Source organism: Callorhinchus milii, unplaced genomic scaffold (assembly GCF_018977255.1).
Source record: "Callorhinchus milii isolate IMCB2004 unplaced genomic scaffold, IMCB_Cmil_1.0 Scaffold1, whole genome shotgun sequence".
Classification (NCBI taxonomy): domain Eukaryota; kingdom Metazoa; phylum Chordata; class Chondrichthyes; order Chimaeriformes; family Callorhinchidae; genus Callorhinchus; species Callorhinchus milii.
In genome coordinates this window covers 48,548,571-48,565,877 of record NW_024704742.1, presented here as the reverse complement: position 1 = coordinate 48,565,877, position 17,307 = coordinate 48,548,571, and the positions used below count along the sequence as shown (strand labels likewise).

The following is a 17,307-nucleotide window of genomic DNA, read 5'->3' as shown; positions in this document are numbered from 1 at the left end:
TCATGTGTCCTGGCCACAAATGTAATGATATCACTGGGTCTGTGTGTGCATAGGACAGAGAGCTGGAAAGGAACCACCATTTTGAATGTAAATCTGCAGTGATTCTGAGAGTGACACCTTGTGTCAGTGCCTTTTGTCATACTGTGATCAAAACGCAGCATTAGTTCCAGTGCAAGTGTCATGATGTCTGAAATGTCATCTGCTTAAAATAAAAATAGTCTGAAAAGAATTAACTAAACAGAATACCAAAACAAAGAGGATGTTGACATTAGTGTTAATCTTTGTAGTCATTTTAAGGGGTCTTTATGACCCCTCCACTAACGTTCGTATGTCTAAATAATCATTGTTTCTGGATCACATTTCCTCAATTTTTTTTAATCAAAACAGGTTAGCTTCTTTTCATGATAAAAAGCTTAAAAGGCCTAGAATCATCCTCATTTTTCTCTGAATCCTTTCCAATGCTTCAATGTCTTTTTGAAGGTACAGCCCACAAAACTGCCTCACCAGTGATCTATGCAAAGCTAAAATAACATCTTTCAACTTATAAGCAAATGCCCTTGAGGTGTAAACAAGCATATCATTAGCTTTGTCGACTGCAGTTCACATTGACTGGAATAGTCTGTGCCTGATCAATAATCAGACCCTAATCATTTTTTTTCGCCCTTTCCTCCTCCAAGACCTTGATTTCTACATATTCACTGTTTCATATTCAAATATACATAGCCTTGCATTTATCCTCATTAAAATCCTCCTGGCACTCCTCTAGCATTGTGCCTACAATTATACTTGTTATCTTATATTTACGCCCCTTGTTTTGGATTCAGCAATAAGTGGAAACAGCCTATTAACATCCATCTTAATGAACCCTTTCATAATCTTAAACATTTCTCTCCCTCTTTTCATCTCCAGGGAGAAAAGCGCCAACCTGTCCAATCTTTCTTGATACCTGTATCCATTCATCTCTGGTAACATCCTTGCAAATCTACACTGAACTCTCTGCAGTGCTGCAATATTCATGTATGATTCTATGGTTCTTAAGTACGGCGATGGGTTTCTGCCTATGTTGGCCCACCAAAACAAAATGTAACTAATTATATATGGTCTAAAAGAGGATGGTAAACTAAAGTAAAATATATCATTAAACATCTATTTGTAGATTTAAAATATGCTTAAAGTCAACACATTATTAAACTGATGAAGAAATCATGATTTATTTTGTACCAAATACTTGCTGTTGTACCAAGTTGCAGCTATCCTGTTCTTTGCAGTTCAGTGGTGTCTATGCCCTGGGCATATTCCATTGCATTGATGGAACGGCTGCTCAATTGCACCTGGCATTTGAAAAGGACCACGTCCTGCTTTTGTGATCTGATTCACATTCATATGTTAAAGACCATTAAATATTTGGTGAGGGAAGCACAGCTAGGTGACAGTCCAAATGTCAGCGTGTCACAGTGCTCACTATATCAGAGGGTTGCTGGATGTGAAGAAGAGATTGGGGAAGCATTGTTTCCTGTGAAGCTGACAGCTGCAGCTGCTGTGTGTTACTGCAGGCATCCAGGCTATTGTAAAAAAACACATTCCAGTCTATAGCACAAGAGACTTTTCTAGTTTTCCTATTAACCCTTTAATAAGTTGAAACAATCCATTTTCTAAAATGTTATATTAAAAACAACAACAACAACAAACTAGATTATGAGCTCAGAATTCCCAACAACAACAACAACAACAACAACAACAAGATTCCATTTATAAAGCGCCTTTCACGTCAGGAGGACGTGAAAACCTTGCTTGGTGTTGGAGAAATACTGCACTGAAATAACTGTTGTGGGTATTGAGTATAATAGACTACCCTTCTATTGAAAAATCTAAGAGTCGAGAAAATCTTCATAATCTTAGTCTTAAAAGCTTTGATTCCTTAAAATTTAAGATTGTGCAAAAGTTTGGAACATTCTTAACCTCTGATTGCTGCAATGTGTTGACGCAGGCATTAGGACTGTTGAAGATCTTTTGGAAGCCAGTTTTCTGCAGTTTTAAAAAGATTGTGATTCCTGAATTTTTGTTCCAATAGTAATAATCTTTGCATTTGATATCAAGAGAATAATGATAAAGTGCATCACGGGTAATTGATGAAAATTGGAGTGTCTAGGCACTTGTAGACAAACATGGCAGTCACCCATGTGCACAGTAAAGGCTCACAAATAGCCATAAGGTGAATGAGTAATTGATATGAAGGATTGTTCCCCACATCACTAAGAAACTCTTTTTGAATAGTGTCAGGGGATTGTTAATGTCCAGCTGACAGGCATACGGGACTTTGGTTTAACAGCTCATCCGAAGAATGGTATTCCAAATGTAGCCTCACTACTGATCCATACAAGGTTACAACAACTTGTTTAGATGTACAATCAAATGTCCTTTGTATTTGACTTCGGATCTAATTACCTTTGTGGATAAAAGCTTCACATTGACTGGCAACCTTCAGTGAGCAATCAATCACACCCAAATCCTTTTCCTTCTCCACTCTACTAAAATATTCAGATGCACATTCCATTCCAAAAAAATCTCTGTAATTTCCATGTGTAGGTAGGATGCATGGAAATCTGTTTGGTTTGGATTCTCTTATGCACAGTGAAGGTTTTATCCATGTGTCAGTTACCCGGCTGACCCCCAAAAATAAATTTTACCCCTATGACTTATTTTTAATTAACACTTACTGTAATAAGCTTGTTAGCCTGGCCTCAATTGGTAGAACTCTTGCCCCTGGATCAGTGGTCAAGATTTCAGGAGTCACGTTGGGAATTCTGAGCTCATAATCTAGTTTGACACTCCAGTACAGTGTTGGGAGAGCATTGCATTGTTGAAGGTGCTGATTTTCCGAAGAGTTGTTAAACTGAGGTCCATTCTGCCTGACTTTATCGGAAAAGAGGAGTTTCTCCTGGTGTCCTGGCCAACAATCCTCAAAGACAAATTAGGGATTCATCTTTTGGCCTGGTTGTGGGGTATTGCTGTGCACAAATTGGATCACCACTCTCCTTTAAATCTACTTTGCATTCTTTAACGTGAGGCGTGTGGGTGGTGGTTTAGCCTTTGGCTTATCAATGCCAGAGAACAGAGTTCCAGTGAGAACCCATGTAGGTCAGAGCTGGGAGAAGCTTTCCCGCAAGACTGCCTTGAAGAGTCAGACAGACTATGAGCACAAATCCTGATGTGGGTCTTGAACCCACAACCTCCTGACCCAGAGGTGAGATTGCTACCGACAGAGCTAAGCAGACAACAAAATTGGCCATCCTTACAAACAGCTTTTTCCTGTCTCATGGAGTGATAGATGTATCAAATAAACTGCATGAAAAGTAAATGCTTTATTGATTATCTACTTTTAAAAGAAGCTGGACAACTATCTGGAAACAAAAGCTATTGAAATTTATACCTGTTAGCTCTAGATCATAAGACATCCCCAATCCCCAAAAGATGAATCTATTCGTGGTTGTAACCAAGGAAGTATAAAATTGGTGAATGCAACTGATCTGGTTTAAAAATATGTAGTTGTTATATTTATTTCATAATATGGTGTTGCTGACAGCACCAACATTTATTTCAAAAATACTGTTTCTGAGAACAAATTCCTCCCAGGTCGAGATTTACTTTATTTATTTGGTGTTTTAGAACTCGCAGACTTTTACAAATTCTTAAATACAGTCCTAATTTTGAAGTTGTGTTTTCTTTTAGGATCAACAGAAAACTGCCTTCAAAGTTGAGGTTGAATTCAACAATTTAGATCAGGTGCACTCTTACTTCTGAGGCAATTGTGGGTTCCAGTCTCATATCTGGACTTGAGCTTACAGTATAGGCTAACACTTCAATGCAGGTGCACTGCTTTGTAATAGGGACAGTCCTTCAGATGAGACATTAAACCAATGGATGGTTTATTTATTTTGGATGGATGTTCACCAGATGGATATTAAATATTCCATGGTAATATTCAAAAAGACATGGGCGTTTTCCAGGCATTCTGGCTATGAATCCTCTAAATAAAATAACTCATTCACCTTATGGCTGTTCGTGGGACCTTCCTGCACACAAATGGCAACCGCGTTTCACTATAAAAATAGTCACTATCAGTGGCAGGCTGGCTTCCCGAAAGGGCTTGAGATTTTGATGTAAAAAAGGTGATTTCCCTTATAGCCAGTCTGCCGCTGGTCACTATACTTGGGGGAATCAATGTAAACACTTTTGAGACTATCTGAAGTGATAAAGAAGAATAAACATGTATCCCATCTGACTCTGCTTTCAACCTATTGGCACATTGGCCCCTGAAAGTCACACTGCAGTATTAAATAAGAATGGGGCTGGACTCTGCAATAAGACACCATAGAAAGAGTGTTGGTAGATATATTCCAACAACAATAACAACAAAATTACATTAATAGAGCACCTTTCACATCGGGAGGACGTCCCAAAGTACTGAACAGTCAGGTGTCGGGACCTGAGCATGGGGGAGGGATGGTGTAGGGGTGAGGGAAAGCAGAGAGGTGGGAGGGCGATCAAAGGCACGATCGAAGAGGAGGTTCTTGAGACCAGCCTTGAAGGAGGCAAGGGAGGAAGCGAGGTGAAGGGACCGTGGGTTGGAGTTCCAGAGTGTGGTGGCAGAGAGGCTGAAAGCCCGGCCACCGATTGATGGCCATGAAAGTGAGGACGAGGAACTTGAATTCGATCCTCTGAGGGATGGGGAGCCAGTGGAGTTGAGCGAGGGTGGGAGTGATGGGGTCACGGAGCCTGGTTCGCGAGAGTACACAAGCTACAGAATTTTGGATGATCTACAGCTTGTGAAGGGAAGAATTGGGAAGGGCAATGAGGAGGGAGTTTCCATAATTGAACCTTGATGTGACAAATGCGTGGGTGAGGGTTTCGGCAGCCTGAGGGGTGAGGCAGTGGCGGAATCTGGCAATGTTGCGGAGGTGATGATAGGCAGTGCCGGTCATGGCGCAGATGTGGGGAGAAAGGACAGTTCAGGGTCAAACAAGACACCTAGGTTCCTGACTGGTTCCTCCTGACATTTGAAAACAGGTATTTGAGAGCAGAGCTGCAGCACGTTCTTAAAACATCTGCAAGGCAACAGTTTTTGTGGAGAATGTGTTTTGACACACTTTATGGTGGTGTTTTCCAGTGTTTTTGTTCTTTAGATCACGTTGCTAAATGTCCCAGTACAAGATTTAATGCATAAAATTCCACTGAGTTTTAGCATGTATGGACATTTTGTGTTGAAATTTAAGATCATGCAGAATTGTGGAAAATTCTTCAATTCAGTCTTAATTTGGGAACCATGTCCAAAAGAAAAGTTAGAATTTAAGAATTCTCCACAATTTCTGTGTTGATTTTTTTAGACAAGATGGGGTTTCAGGCCTCTAATTGATTTGCTTTTGGAAACTGCTTTAAACTTGGATTTGCCAATGCAGAGTAGAATGCACTAATGTCACTCTTCCAGCTGGGTTTGTAAATGGTTGTACCCTGGTATCCCCCTCAAAATGTTGCTTATGGAGACGACGGAATGCAGAGCGTACAAACAGCACAAAGTAACCTACAATTGAAACTCATTATTTCACCATTGCCTGCAACAGTAGTAGTTTTTATCCAGAATTCAGAACACGTGAGGTTAGGTTCAGACTTTGCAGCCCGTAATGTGTTGAACAATGAAAAAGAAGAGAAGGGATGGGGTGGGTGGGGGGGGAAGAGCAGTGGTGTGAAATGAACACAGATGTGATGGGAGACATGTTACAATTCTCTGCAGTCTCTGGAGTAAAGACATGTATTTTTTCCTCCTCTGCTGGTTTAGTGAAAAATTGTAATTAATTTTCTGACAGGACTGTCGGTCATTGTGTTACATGTTTGGAAAGCGGGGACAGAGGGAGGGAAGAGTTGAAAGGCATAACAGATGGGATGCGGGCCATCCATGACATTTAGCTTGAGACGACGAGCCTGAATTTATGGCTTCTCCTTCAGTTTTATTCTGCAGCCGCGCTGGTTGCCCTGAGGTTAATATGCAAGAGCTTTTGTGAGTTGCTGTGTTACATCAGTGATACATTTGCAGGACTGAAGTACAATATTTTGAGTGCACATTCTGACCTTTATTTCTTCTGCTGCTCCATTGCATCTGAACAATTCTTGGTTACAATTGGTAGGTAAGTGCCTTGCCCAAATTCTATATCAGTTTTGCTTAAGTACGATCTATCAGATCCGTAGTATGTTCCCTTTGTTAAGACTTGTAGGGCACATCTATTATTGTGAATGAATAGCTGGTTACCATTCTTTTAGAAGTTGTGTTATCAATGAAAGATCAGATTTCTTTGGCACTAATCCATCCTTGATCTAACACGTCTAAGAGATTATCAGTTATTTGTTTCCTTATTTTTGGAGAGTGAAAGGAGTTGGAGGAAGGCAAGTTAAAGTCAAAGTCAGGAAGGCCTTGGTTAGATTACTATATTTGGAGGTTGGTGGCCAGTAACAAAAGGTTAGTCTGTACTTTGCAATTTTGGTTCCTGTGTGCGCTTGAGATGCTCAGTGAAGTAGCTCACAGTGAGGAACCTGCACTCACGTAGGATATTCACGACACTCTCAAGTATCTAAGGGGTAACCATGCCTGTTGATCGACAGACAAGCAAATGGTGTAGCACGATTTACAAAGGAATTCAAGAATGATCGAAAGACGGTGTCTGCACAATATGCATAATTGAAGCTCAAGGAGTCAGTAAAGTGCTCAGGTTGCTAGCACGCCTATTAGCTCGTGGCTTTAGCTATTTATGTACAGGGCAGTACAGAGCACAGATGCAGTACATTGTATTTTTTTTCAATATTTGATAGTGTTGCAAAAAAATGACTCAGGGAAACTTCATTCTGACAACCGTTATCATTTTCTTGTAAATTAAGCAAACCTCTTGAGGCGACGTTCCCTCGTGAATGTGATGAATTGCTGTAATCTCTGTTTTGCAGACTGCGCTAGTCAATAAAATGCTGCCTGGTTCTATGCTTGTTATTTCAGTGTAAGTTATTGTTTGCACTGTTCTCTATTTGCAATATGTGAGTGAGGGGATGACTTGTGAAGTGCTTTGTCATATTTCAAGAACAATGGAAGAGGGGAAGAGTGAAGCGTAAAATTATCTAAACTGTCATTTAAAGGACAGTTTACTGTATTTCACCTTGTTGCCTTGTTTATCTCTTCACAGTACAATATTCCTATAAATATAATGGTCCCAAAGTCATCAGCTGTAATCTAGAGAAATCTAGCCAAATTCAGCATTTCTGATTTGGATTATGTTTATATCTTTGGGATACTTGTGTGAAAAGCATTATATAAATGAAAGTAATTATTATTATTATTACTACTTATTTAATTATTGATATGAGTTACTGAATTAATGTGAGTATCCTCCCGGTGGGGGGTTGGGGGGTTCTCCTTGTAGCGGAACTGGCTACAAGGTGACATGTTTTCCAACATAATGTCAGAATCCAGTTGATCCTCTGTTGTGGTCTCAGTAGTCTGGTTCCTGAGGGTGCACAGTATTCCAGGGCACTGCTGATGGCAGATGAGCAAACATGGCTCATCAGTCGGATTTTGTGGGGCATACATGGGGTACAGGGATTCTTCACACTCCGCTCCTCTTAACCCTGCAAGCTAAAGCCATAACAGGTATGATGGTCTAAGATGGACATGGGAAACTATGTGTTTTTAACTGGTTAAACTCCAGCAGGATCTGTTCCTCTGGGGAGAGGATGTGCATTCCATTCCAAACATGGGAATTTTCACATGGGTGACATGCATGAAACTCTTAGTGTAGTTTGGGTACTCTTAAGCACGATGATGAGTTTCCATGTGGTCAGATACATGGCTGGCTCAAAAAAGTTAATCTGATTAACATCTTGGAAGTATTGGGAGCTTTATTCTTTTGATCTTCAATGCCTGACAGAGCCAATGTTCTTTAAAAACGTATGACTTCAGTCACTACCGAATGCCATACTGGTTTAATGCCATATTTATATTACAACGCGGGGTAGCATCTTGGAATGCTGAAATACTGCACTTTCATTGATTGAGGCCAATTGTCATTGCTACCTGTGATTCCCCAAAAGCATTGATCATCTCCTTCTCCCCTTCCTCTCTTTCAGTCTCTCTGCCCCTACACTCTGGAACTCCATCCCACGGTCCCTTCGCCTTGCTTCCTCCCTTGCCTCCTTCAAGGCCGGACACAAGACCCTCCTCTTCGATCGTGCCTTTGGTCACCCTCCCACCTCTCTACCTACCCTCACCCCTACCCCACCCCTCCCCCATGTTCGGGCCCTGACACCTGACTGTTCAGCGCTTTGGGACATCCTCCCGACGTGAAAGGCGCTCTATAAATGTAATTTTGTTGTTGTTGTTCCTCCTCTCCCTCCGCTCTCCCTTGCTCACTGTCTAGTCGTGTCCCCGTGGAGTGTTCTGAGACATTACCTAACATGAAGGGCGCTATATAGATGCAAGTTGTTGTTGCCTCTGGGGGCGGCAGCAATGTTAGCAGGCAGCAAGCTGAATGCCTGTTTGAAGTGGCTCTGCAGGAGGTTCCAGTGTAAACAGAGCAGGTGTTACTGAACTGCCTCAAGCAGAAGTGGGTGTGTTATATCCTCAGACTGATGATGCTGAGGGATGAACCCCATTTATATAGTTGGGCAGATTCCACAGTAACGAGGAACATATGCATGTGTAAGCAAGCTTGCGCTGGCAGTCTTATATTTAACTTGATGTTTGTAACTATTTTCTGACTCCTGTATCTTCACCAACTTGCTGGGGAAGATCAGCAATTGAGGAGACTGCACCACTGGGCTCTACAGGCAGGTCAAGCACTCAGTCTGCTGGCAACCAGAATAAATGACAGCCTGTGTCCTTCCCCAGGAACCATTTGTCTTTGCTACTGTTTCCGAGGGATACTGAGGAAACCAGCCCTCGGGACCCACTGTGTAAAAGCACTTCCAGAGGCAGCAAAGCTGCCACCGTGCTGCTGTTGTGGAAAGGCAGCATGGGCACAAATAATACCATAATTTTTTTCAGGAGACAATTGAAGTCTGCTCCGCAGTGGGATGTTGACTTCTTTTCACTGAGTGTTGGACACCGATCATTTTTAGGCTGTTGTAACTAGTTTCTCCCCTGCAGATGTTGATTTATCTCCTTTGTTTCCCTCCTGTGCGTTTTTAACTGGTTAAACTCCAGCAGGATGGGTCCCTCCGGGAAGAGGATGCGCAGGTTTGGTCTCCCTCTGGAATCTCGTTTGCGTGACCTGTAATTCATGTATGATCCTCGGGGATGAGTAGCAGGAGATTATACAATCACAGCAGCAACCCAGCTACACCTGATCCCACTCCTGATCCCACCCGCTCTCAATCCTGCTCCTGATCCCACCCGCTCTCAATCCTGCTCCCGATTCCATTCCACTCGATGGCTCAGGGCACACTCCACCCTCCAGTGAAGGGCTATCAATAGTGATTGTGAGAGGGAACTCTGGTTGATGTTCCAGACGTGAAAGGCGTTATACAAATGTCCTGTAGCTCAGTAGTTAGAGCACTCGCTTTGCAAGCGAGAGACCTGGGTTCGATTCCCGGCAGGGCGAAACCTTGGGCAAGTTTCCTTATTCCACACGTCTGATAATAATCCCTGAAGAAAAAAAAAGAAGAAAATTGGTCACTTCAATCCACGACTGTTTGTGGGACACTGCTGTGCACAATTTGCTGCTGCGTTTCGCCCACAAATATACAGTCAATTCACTTTACAATCTATTCTGTGAAGCGCTTTGAGACATCAAGAAGATGAGAAAAGCGCTATATCAAATGCAAGGATTATTATTATTATTAATTTGTTGTTTAGCACCACTCGTGCTGCTGGGCTGAAATCGTCAAACTCGGCACAGACCAGGGCTCAAACTAGGAACCTCTCTGGCTCAGCTGCTCATTGAGCCATCAGGAGAGCCCCTGGCTGTCACTAATCCTGTAGGTTCAAGACTGTTTTTGATTCCAGGACTTATTTCTAGATATAAAGGCTCTCTTGAGAATAATTTAACCAAAAAATGTGAGGCGAGGGAAGGAAGATTTTCCATGGACTGGTGCTTGATAAAACTTATTATAGAACAAACCTGTAAGATAATTACAGTGCGATGGAGATGACCTTCATAAACTTACAGTACACAAAGCTTAAGTTGTCTGTGGCTTCATTGTCAGGACTGTTACTGCGGGGAATTACCCAGCTCAGCAGCCATACATCGGAGGAAGTCAGTTTGTGTCCCAGGTTCACCTGTGGATTAATTCACAGCTAAAGGTAGTCTGGTGTATGGCCTGATGCGCATATTAAAAGCGTACACTGGGTGAGGCAATGCAGAATATTTTCATTGCAGTGGAGAATTGTAGATGGTTTGACGGCACATTGCAGCTAATTAGCTGCCTCTGCGAAGTAGTGGATGAAGGAGTGGGGAGAGTTATAGCTGCTATTTATATTGACTCATGGCCCAAAAATGAAACTGCTTTGCACTCTCAATATAGCTAACTAAATTACTGGCGCCTTGCTGCCAGAAATTTGCATGTTGGTGCATTTTGCTGTTAATTGAACCTGTTGTAATTAACTAACCCGTTTATAGGCTGGGGATGACATCCTTTACAGTCATTAATTGTCTGAACAATCCCTGCTCGAATCAAATTGATGGCACTTCTACAATGTCCCATTAAGGAAACAAATGAAACTGAGGCAGATTTCCAAAACATTGCAGAATTGAACCAGAGCTCTCTGTGCGGCACAATTTCAATGAAGAGTTAATGAATGGAGACAACAGCCAACAGAAAGTGCTGGACATGGAGCCCAGCAATGAATTTGCACTGTATGGTGTCACTGTTTGGTCTCTAGCTGTGAATTAAGCCCTGTTTATCAAGCAGCAAGTAGGAACCCGGCTGCAGCTCGATTAGCGGATCACTTTCTGGGTGTAATAATCCCTCAAAAAAAATTGTTCTCTCATTCCATGACTGTTTGTGGGACACCCTGTATCGAGAAACACGGCAATTTTTCTCTCACAAAATACACAGTCAATCCACTTTACCATATATCTTGTGAAGCACTTTGGGAAGTCTCACTGAAGTGGTAAGGGGCCTATATCAAATGCAAGGATTATTATTATTAAGTTGCAGATACTTTATCTGTAAGTTGAAGTATCAGCCAGGCATTGATGTGAAGTTGTACTGCAAGGCGACTTTGTTGGAATGCATTCGGGGCATGCTTAGAGTCTACTCTATACACCCGGCCTCTGGTGCTTACGAACAGGCTCCCTGTACTAAAAATAGCCACCTTCTGGTCATCAGATCGCTGGTGATGTCACTTCCCTGCACACTATGCACAGGAAGCACCATGAACATCAGATTGAAGCATCAGTTCCTTTGAAAATTGTTTATTGCATAGTTCATACTGTTGATGGTGCATTTTTGCTTGGCTTCAGAATATTTAACAGTGCCTTGGGACGTCCCGTGAAAGGCGCTATACAAATGTAATTTTGTTCTTCTTGTTGTAATTACTGTGGTGCTGCATGGTAGAGATCCAGGTATGTCCACTAATTCAACTGTGGATTGGGACTAATTGTGGATATGAAAACAGTGCAGATGTCAGGTCATCATGTGAAATGCAATCTACTGAACTGAAAACATTTTTAATGCAACCAAAATTCAGTCAGTAAACCACACTAACAAAAAAAGTGTACATAGCAATGAATGCAAGGGGCCCTAATTTCAAGCATTTCTTAACAGAATTCTTGCTGATTCAAGGAACTCCACTCCAGATGTAGATTGCACTGGAGTGATGTTCCCACAGTTTGAAATTATGTACCTCGTTCTCATTTGCGTGACTGAGATTCCTTATAAAGGAATCCTACTGGCCTTTACTCATGCTGCTGCCCATTTGCTATAACCATATTATTCTTCGCGACTGAAAGCGCATTGCAATGTGCATACAATATGGACGCTTTACTGTAATAATACCTGGCATTATATAAATGCAAGTTGTTGTAATAAGTCAGAAGGAGAAAATTCCATTACTTAATATATTCACATATATATACTTAACAAATTGCTATTTGTGGCTCATTGTGGGTACTTTGGACACTGCATATTGGTAGCATGGATATCATATATTGCCTGTTGTTCTTGATTTACAACGGCATTACTGTAATTCTGAAATGACTGCTCCATGTAACAAAGTGTCAGTTCTCCTTTTTATTGCTATTGGAGAAATGCATGAGTTTGAAGTTAAATTCAATCCACGTACAACACTGAAAGGTTTCTTGGAAACTCTGATACAGAATCTGCTAACATTGCCAGCCTGGTAATAATAGGTATCATAAGCACCGATACAGTATCTGTGATCAGGTGCATTTGAGTGACTGCTCAATATGCCGAAGCTAATTTTGTGTGGCTTTATGTGTCCCCGGTTTTGCAGTATCCATTAATATTTGAGCAGTGGAAGCCGAATGATTGCTGTAAATTTTAAAATTTGTTTTGTGTTTTCCAGAGCTGCGTTTTGGAATTTCCCTGAGCAGTGCTTTGTCAACTGCTTATAAGACTCTGCGATGTACTGACTGGTCACTATGGGCAGACGATACCCAGGGGCATTCCACCGGCCACACAGCACATGTATGTATGAACACAGCAGTCATTCTCAGTTTATTTTCAGGGCTTCACTTTTGGGGTGATCCGGCATTAGACATTTTGTGGCATTGCCTGATGTGGGATGTGGATTGTATGGATTTGGGATATTTATAGAGTAGTTTGGTTTCAGGCATTTAGCTGGATTTCAATGTACAGCCTATGGGAATAATCCCAATTCCAGTAGCCCCATTTCAAGGTCGCGATGTATCATGGAAAAGCGGGAAAAGAAAAGGAGAGATTCTAAACACAATAAATTGGGATTGTTACGAGCTCTATGGTAACTGGCCTACAGTTACAATTATACAATTTATGTTTATGTAGCACCTTTCATGTTGGGAGGATGTCCCAAAACTCTCATTTCTAATTGGTGTACAGTAGGTGTCGTCCTCAAAACTTTTCTGATGTGAATTTTATAAACCGTATATTATTAATGTTTCTACCGTAAGGAGCAGTAGACAAATTCTAACCGTTATCAGTCATATTAACTGCAGTTGAATGTGTCACGGCGAGTTTGGCGACATGGGCAATGCAAATGGATGGCAAGAAGAACCCCACTGGCTCAACTTCACCTTAAACTGGGGGAAAGAGAACTGCAGTTCAACTGCAGTAGAATAGTTCAACTATTATAGGCTGTCTGCCAAAAAGCTTGATGCTGCATGGCAGAATATTGATACTACTCCTTATAGGTATGCATGGCAGTGCCATAGGGTTCATATTGCCAGGTCAATGTGCTGTTCACTTTTGAAGTTGTGTGAATTTCCTACAAAAACTTATTATATTTCTAATAATAATAACTAGAGTTTAGTGACTTTCACACAGAGGAATATGTATCTCATCGTAAAAATCCCTTACAATTATTCCCATTTTTAGGAGATTCTTCCTACCAATGTACAAATTATGATCTTCTGAGTAACTGTGCTGTCTGAACCAGTGGCCCCTCTCTTACTGAGCAGATTTAAGTCCACATGAGTCACGACTTGAACTCATATGGTCTAGGCTGACACTCCAATGTGGTGCTGTATTGATATAGAGGTGATGTCCTTCGGATGAGATGTTAAACCGAGGTCCTGTCTGCCTGTTTTGGTGGACGTTAAAGATCCCATGGCACTATTCGAAAAGTGAATGCAGTTTCTCCTGGTGTCCTGGCCAAAAATCTCCCAAATAAAAGTTGGTCATTCTTTTCATGCCTGTTTGTGGGACATTTGTGCAATTGAGCTGCCGCATTCGCCAACAAATACACAGTGACTCCATTTCACAGTAAATCCTGTGAACCGCTTTGAGATGTCTTTCTGACATAATAAGGCGCTGTACCAATGGCAAGGATTATTATTATTATTTATTACAGCAACAGTGAGGTAAAGTGAAGGATTTCAAGCCTTGGTCAGTTTTTGGGTTTGTTTGTCTGGTGACAGGCTAATGCCATGAGAGCTTCTAATTACTATGTTGGTAGGAAGGCCACATAGAATAGACTTTCAAACCTTTACAAAGCAGTGAACGTGGACTGTCAAATTTAGTTGGGATAATATATATGCTTTGTTTTGTAACAAAACCCTGTACTGTAGTCTAGACACTGAAGTCTGGTGTGCAGGGGTGACATTGATTCAAACATGGAATCAAGGAAAATTTGCAAGACTCAAGTCTTCAAAGTATAAAGCTTCAGAGAGGAGCTCTGTCAGTGATTTTCCTCGAGGTTGGGTGTTGTGAAGGATAAAGGACTTTGAAGAATGAGGAAAACCATATAGAAGATAGATTGCCTTCTTTTAGAGATCATCCCTTACCAAAGATATTGACATACACAATACATAGACATGAAAGGTGGTGAGGCTGAGATCTTGAAATCACTGTGTGAGGAATTACAGGCACAGATCTGCATTGTGGTGTGTTAGGGTGGTAAATTAAAATAAAGGTCCATCAATAATACTGGCTACAATTTTCACAATAATACTTGAAAATTTGAGGCAAGAACTTGGAAGCCCATCAAATCTGCTTTTAACAGACACACAAAAAAAAAACATTATGGACTCCTTCCAATCATATTCCCTGTGGGATCCCCTCTAATCCCTAAAAGTAATTAAAGATTATCTCCAGAATATTTATCCATGCCACATCTCTAGTGGTTTTATTCCGATAACGTATCTTTCTCTTCCTTTTTCTCCCCTTTTCCCCGAACTGTATCCTCTGCGTGATGGGAAGCCAGTGGAGTCGGGCATGGATGGGGGGGCGTAATAAGGTTGCAGAGTCTAGTGCGGGAGAGGACATGGGCTGCAGAGTTCTGGATGATCTGCAACCTACTGAGGGAGGAGTTGGGGAGGTCCTCAAGCAGGGAGTTTGCAATTGAGCAACGGTTCCTGAAACATTTTCTTGGAGATTTCCAAATTATTACTATGGTTCAATCAAAATTGGACATTTTTTGGACATTCCCCATAGTCTCACATTGTCTTAGTGCTGCTGCTATTTTTGTTTACGTACTCAGTCATTTACTTATCCTTCTAGGTGGTTTGTCCCTTTAAATATCTGTGGTGATTAAATGGTGCTTTGAATTCATTCTTTGTGTGTGTGTATGCAGGGGTTGGTAGTGGTGGTATCTGACTCTAGGCATTCAGAGTTCTGAAGTTCCTGACATTTTTTTTAAACACCTGATGTCCCGTGGGCCATTCATCTATTCATGCCTTTTCCTGAGAAAAATGCCGCAATGAATTTTATGTTTGTAAGATACAAAATGCTGCACTTGTTGTAAACTGTTGATCCCTGAGACATAAATGGGCTCTTGGAAACTGAGAGGCAAATTGAGAACCGGGCACAATTACCTGCACTGTTCAAAAAGTGTGAGTTAAGAGAGTGTTTTGCAGATATGAGATACTAGGTATAAGAGAGGAGTTGCGCCTATCATTGAGTATATTTCACGATAGTATGTTTGCGTTGGCTAGCGCAAGTGACACAACCCAACACAACATAAAGACTCTCAGTGCGGTCTGTTTCTCAACCAGTACCTCTAACATCCCAGTTGTGTCGTAGTACATATAGAGACGTATATTTGGAGTCACTTCTCTTGCTGAGCTCTCAAGTACTAGGTGGCGCAGGTGAGTTCTCCAGTATTAGCTGTGTTGGAAGTGTCTGCTTTTTAATAGAAACTAATTCTTAGCTGGAGACCCTGTGAAGAAAGTGTCGCCCAGCTTCCTCAATGTGTGGGTCCTGATTCAGTGCTGGTAGTAATGGGCGTGTGGAGATCATACCGGCTTCAGAGGTTTGTTATGAGTTGGTGCTTATGGATGATATAATCAGGAAAGTGGGTCAGGGAGTGGAGCAGTATATCTCGATGACAGAGAATTGAACAAAGATTCCAACAGCAGAACGGGTGAAGTAAGTGTGTAAATGGGCAATGTTCTCGAGAGGGAAAAAGAGGCTCTTTGCAGTGGACTGGCTGATTAAGCATGTGCCATGTGCCAATGGTCTGTAAATTTTGGGATTGTACTCCACTTTGACACCTGAAGCAAATGATGAAGTAAGGGAAGAAAATTGATTGGAAAAAAATTATCATTAATACTCCTTACATTTGATATAGTACCATTCGTGTCAGGGGGCATTTTATAGTAATTTTAAATGTAATGCCTTTGTATTTTGTAGGCAAACGCAGCAAAACAGGTGCAAAATGAACGAACAATTTTAATCTGGGGACTGTTAATAATGATAATCCTTGCATTTGATATAGCGCCTTATCATATCTTTGCGATGTCTCAAAGCGCTTCACAGAATATACTGTAAAGTGAATTGACTATATATTTTGTGGGCGAAACATGGCAGCTAATTGCGTACAGTCGTGGATTGAGTGACCAATTTATTATTATTTTTTTGTGGAAGGAATTATTACCCCCGGAAAAGCAATCCGTCAATCGACTAACAACCGGGTTCCTACTTACTACTAGGTAAACAGAGGCGTGTAGAGTAAGGAAACTTGCCAAACATTTCACCCTGCTAGGAATCGAACCCATGTCTCTCGTTTGCGAGGCGAGTTGCTCTAACCACTGAGCTACGTTGATTGAGAAATTGGGAAAAAACTAACAAGAGAGAACACAAACTGATACCAAACAATACCAAAAGTGTCTAAAAGGAATCATTGCAGACCAGGACAGGCAAAGTAAGGCAGCAAATTCAGCTAAGGAATGTTTTTTAAAAAAATCCATGAATTTCTAATGCCGTCACAGTTTGACAACCCATTAATTGAGTAGTAGAGAATAAGGAAACTGAAGCATAAATATAAAATGTTGCTACGATCAAATTATTGTTTCTGTGAACAAATAGATTTAAATAAATCACCGGTGGCAAAGGTAATATATTTTGTTGCTGTATTTATCACTGAAATTGTAATGCTTACTAAGAAACCAAATCGATTATTGCCAAGCTTGAATACAACTGACACATTTATTGATTTCATCAAAACCTGTTTACTTGATGGTTTTACAGCAAAGGACCAAACCCTGCGACTAGGAATTGCTTCCTTCAGATACATGGAACAATAGGTTCCTGACTAGTAGGACTGTACAAGGAAAGTTATACATGAAATTGTTCATGAAACTCTTAGTAAATACCTGTTACAACTTAATTTAAAAACCT

General features: G+C 41.2%; 1 protein-coding gene across 7 annotated transcripts in view; it reads left to right on the top strand.

The window, feature by feature from the left end:
- The window catches only part of apbb2b (amyloid beta (A4) precursor protein-binding, family B, member 2b), a 166,689-nt gene that overhangs the window by 38,911 nt on the left and 110,471 nt on the right, over positions 1–17,307 (top strand). For 6 of the 7 annotated variants that reach the window (XM_042341547.1, XM_042341544.1, XM_042341543.1 and 3 more), the window contains exon 2: positions 12,560–12,681. In XM_042341547.1, the coding sequence (XP_042197481.1) occupies positions 12,636–12,681 (46 nt within the window). In that variant the 5' untranslated portion in view covers positions 12,560–12,635. Of the gene's footprint in view, positions 1–12,559; positions 12,682–17,307 lie in introns of those variants that run through there. The other variant, XM_042341554.1, reaches the window with a different exon arrangement.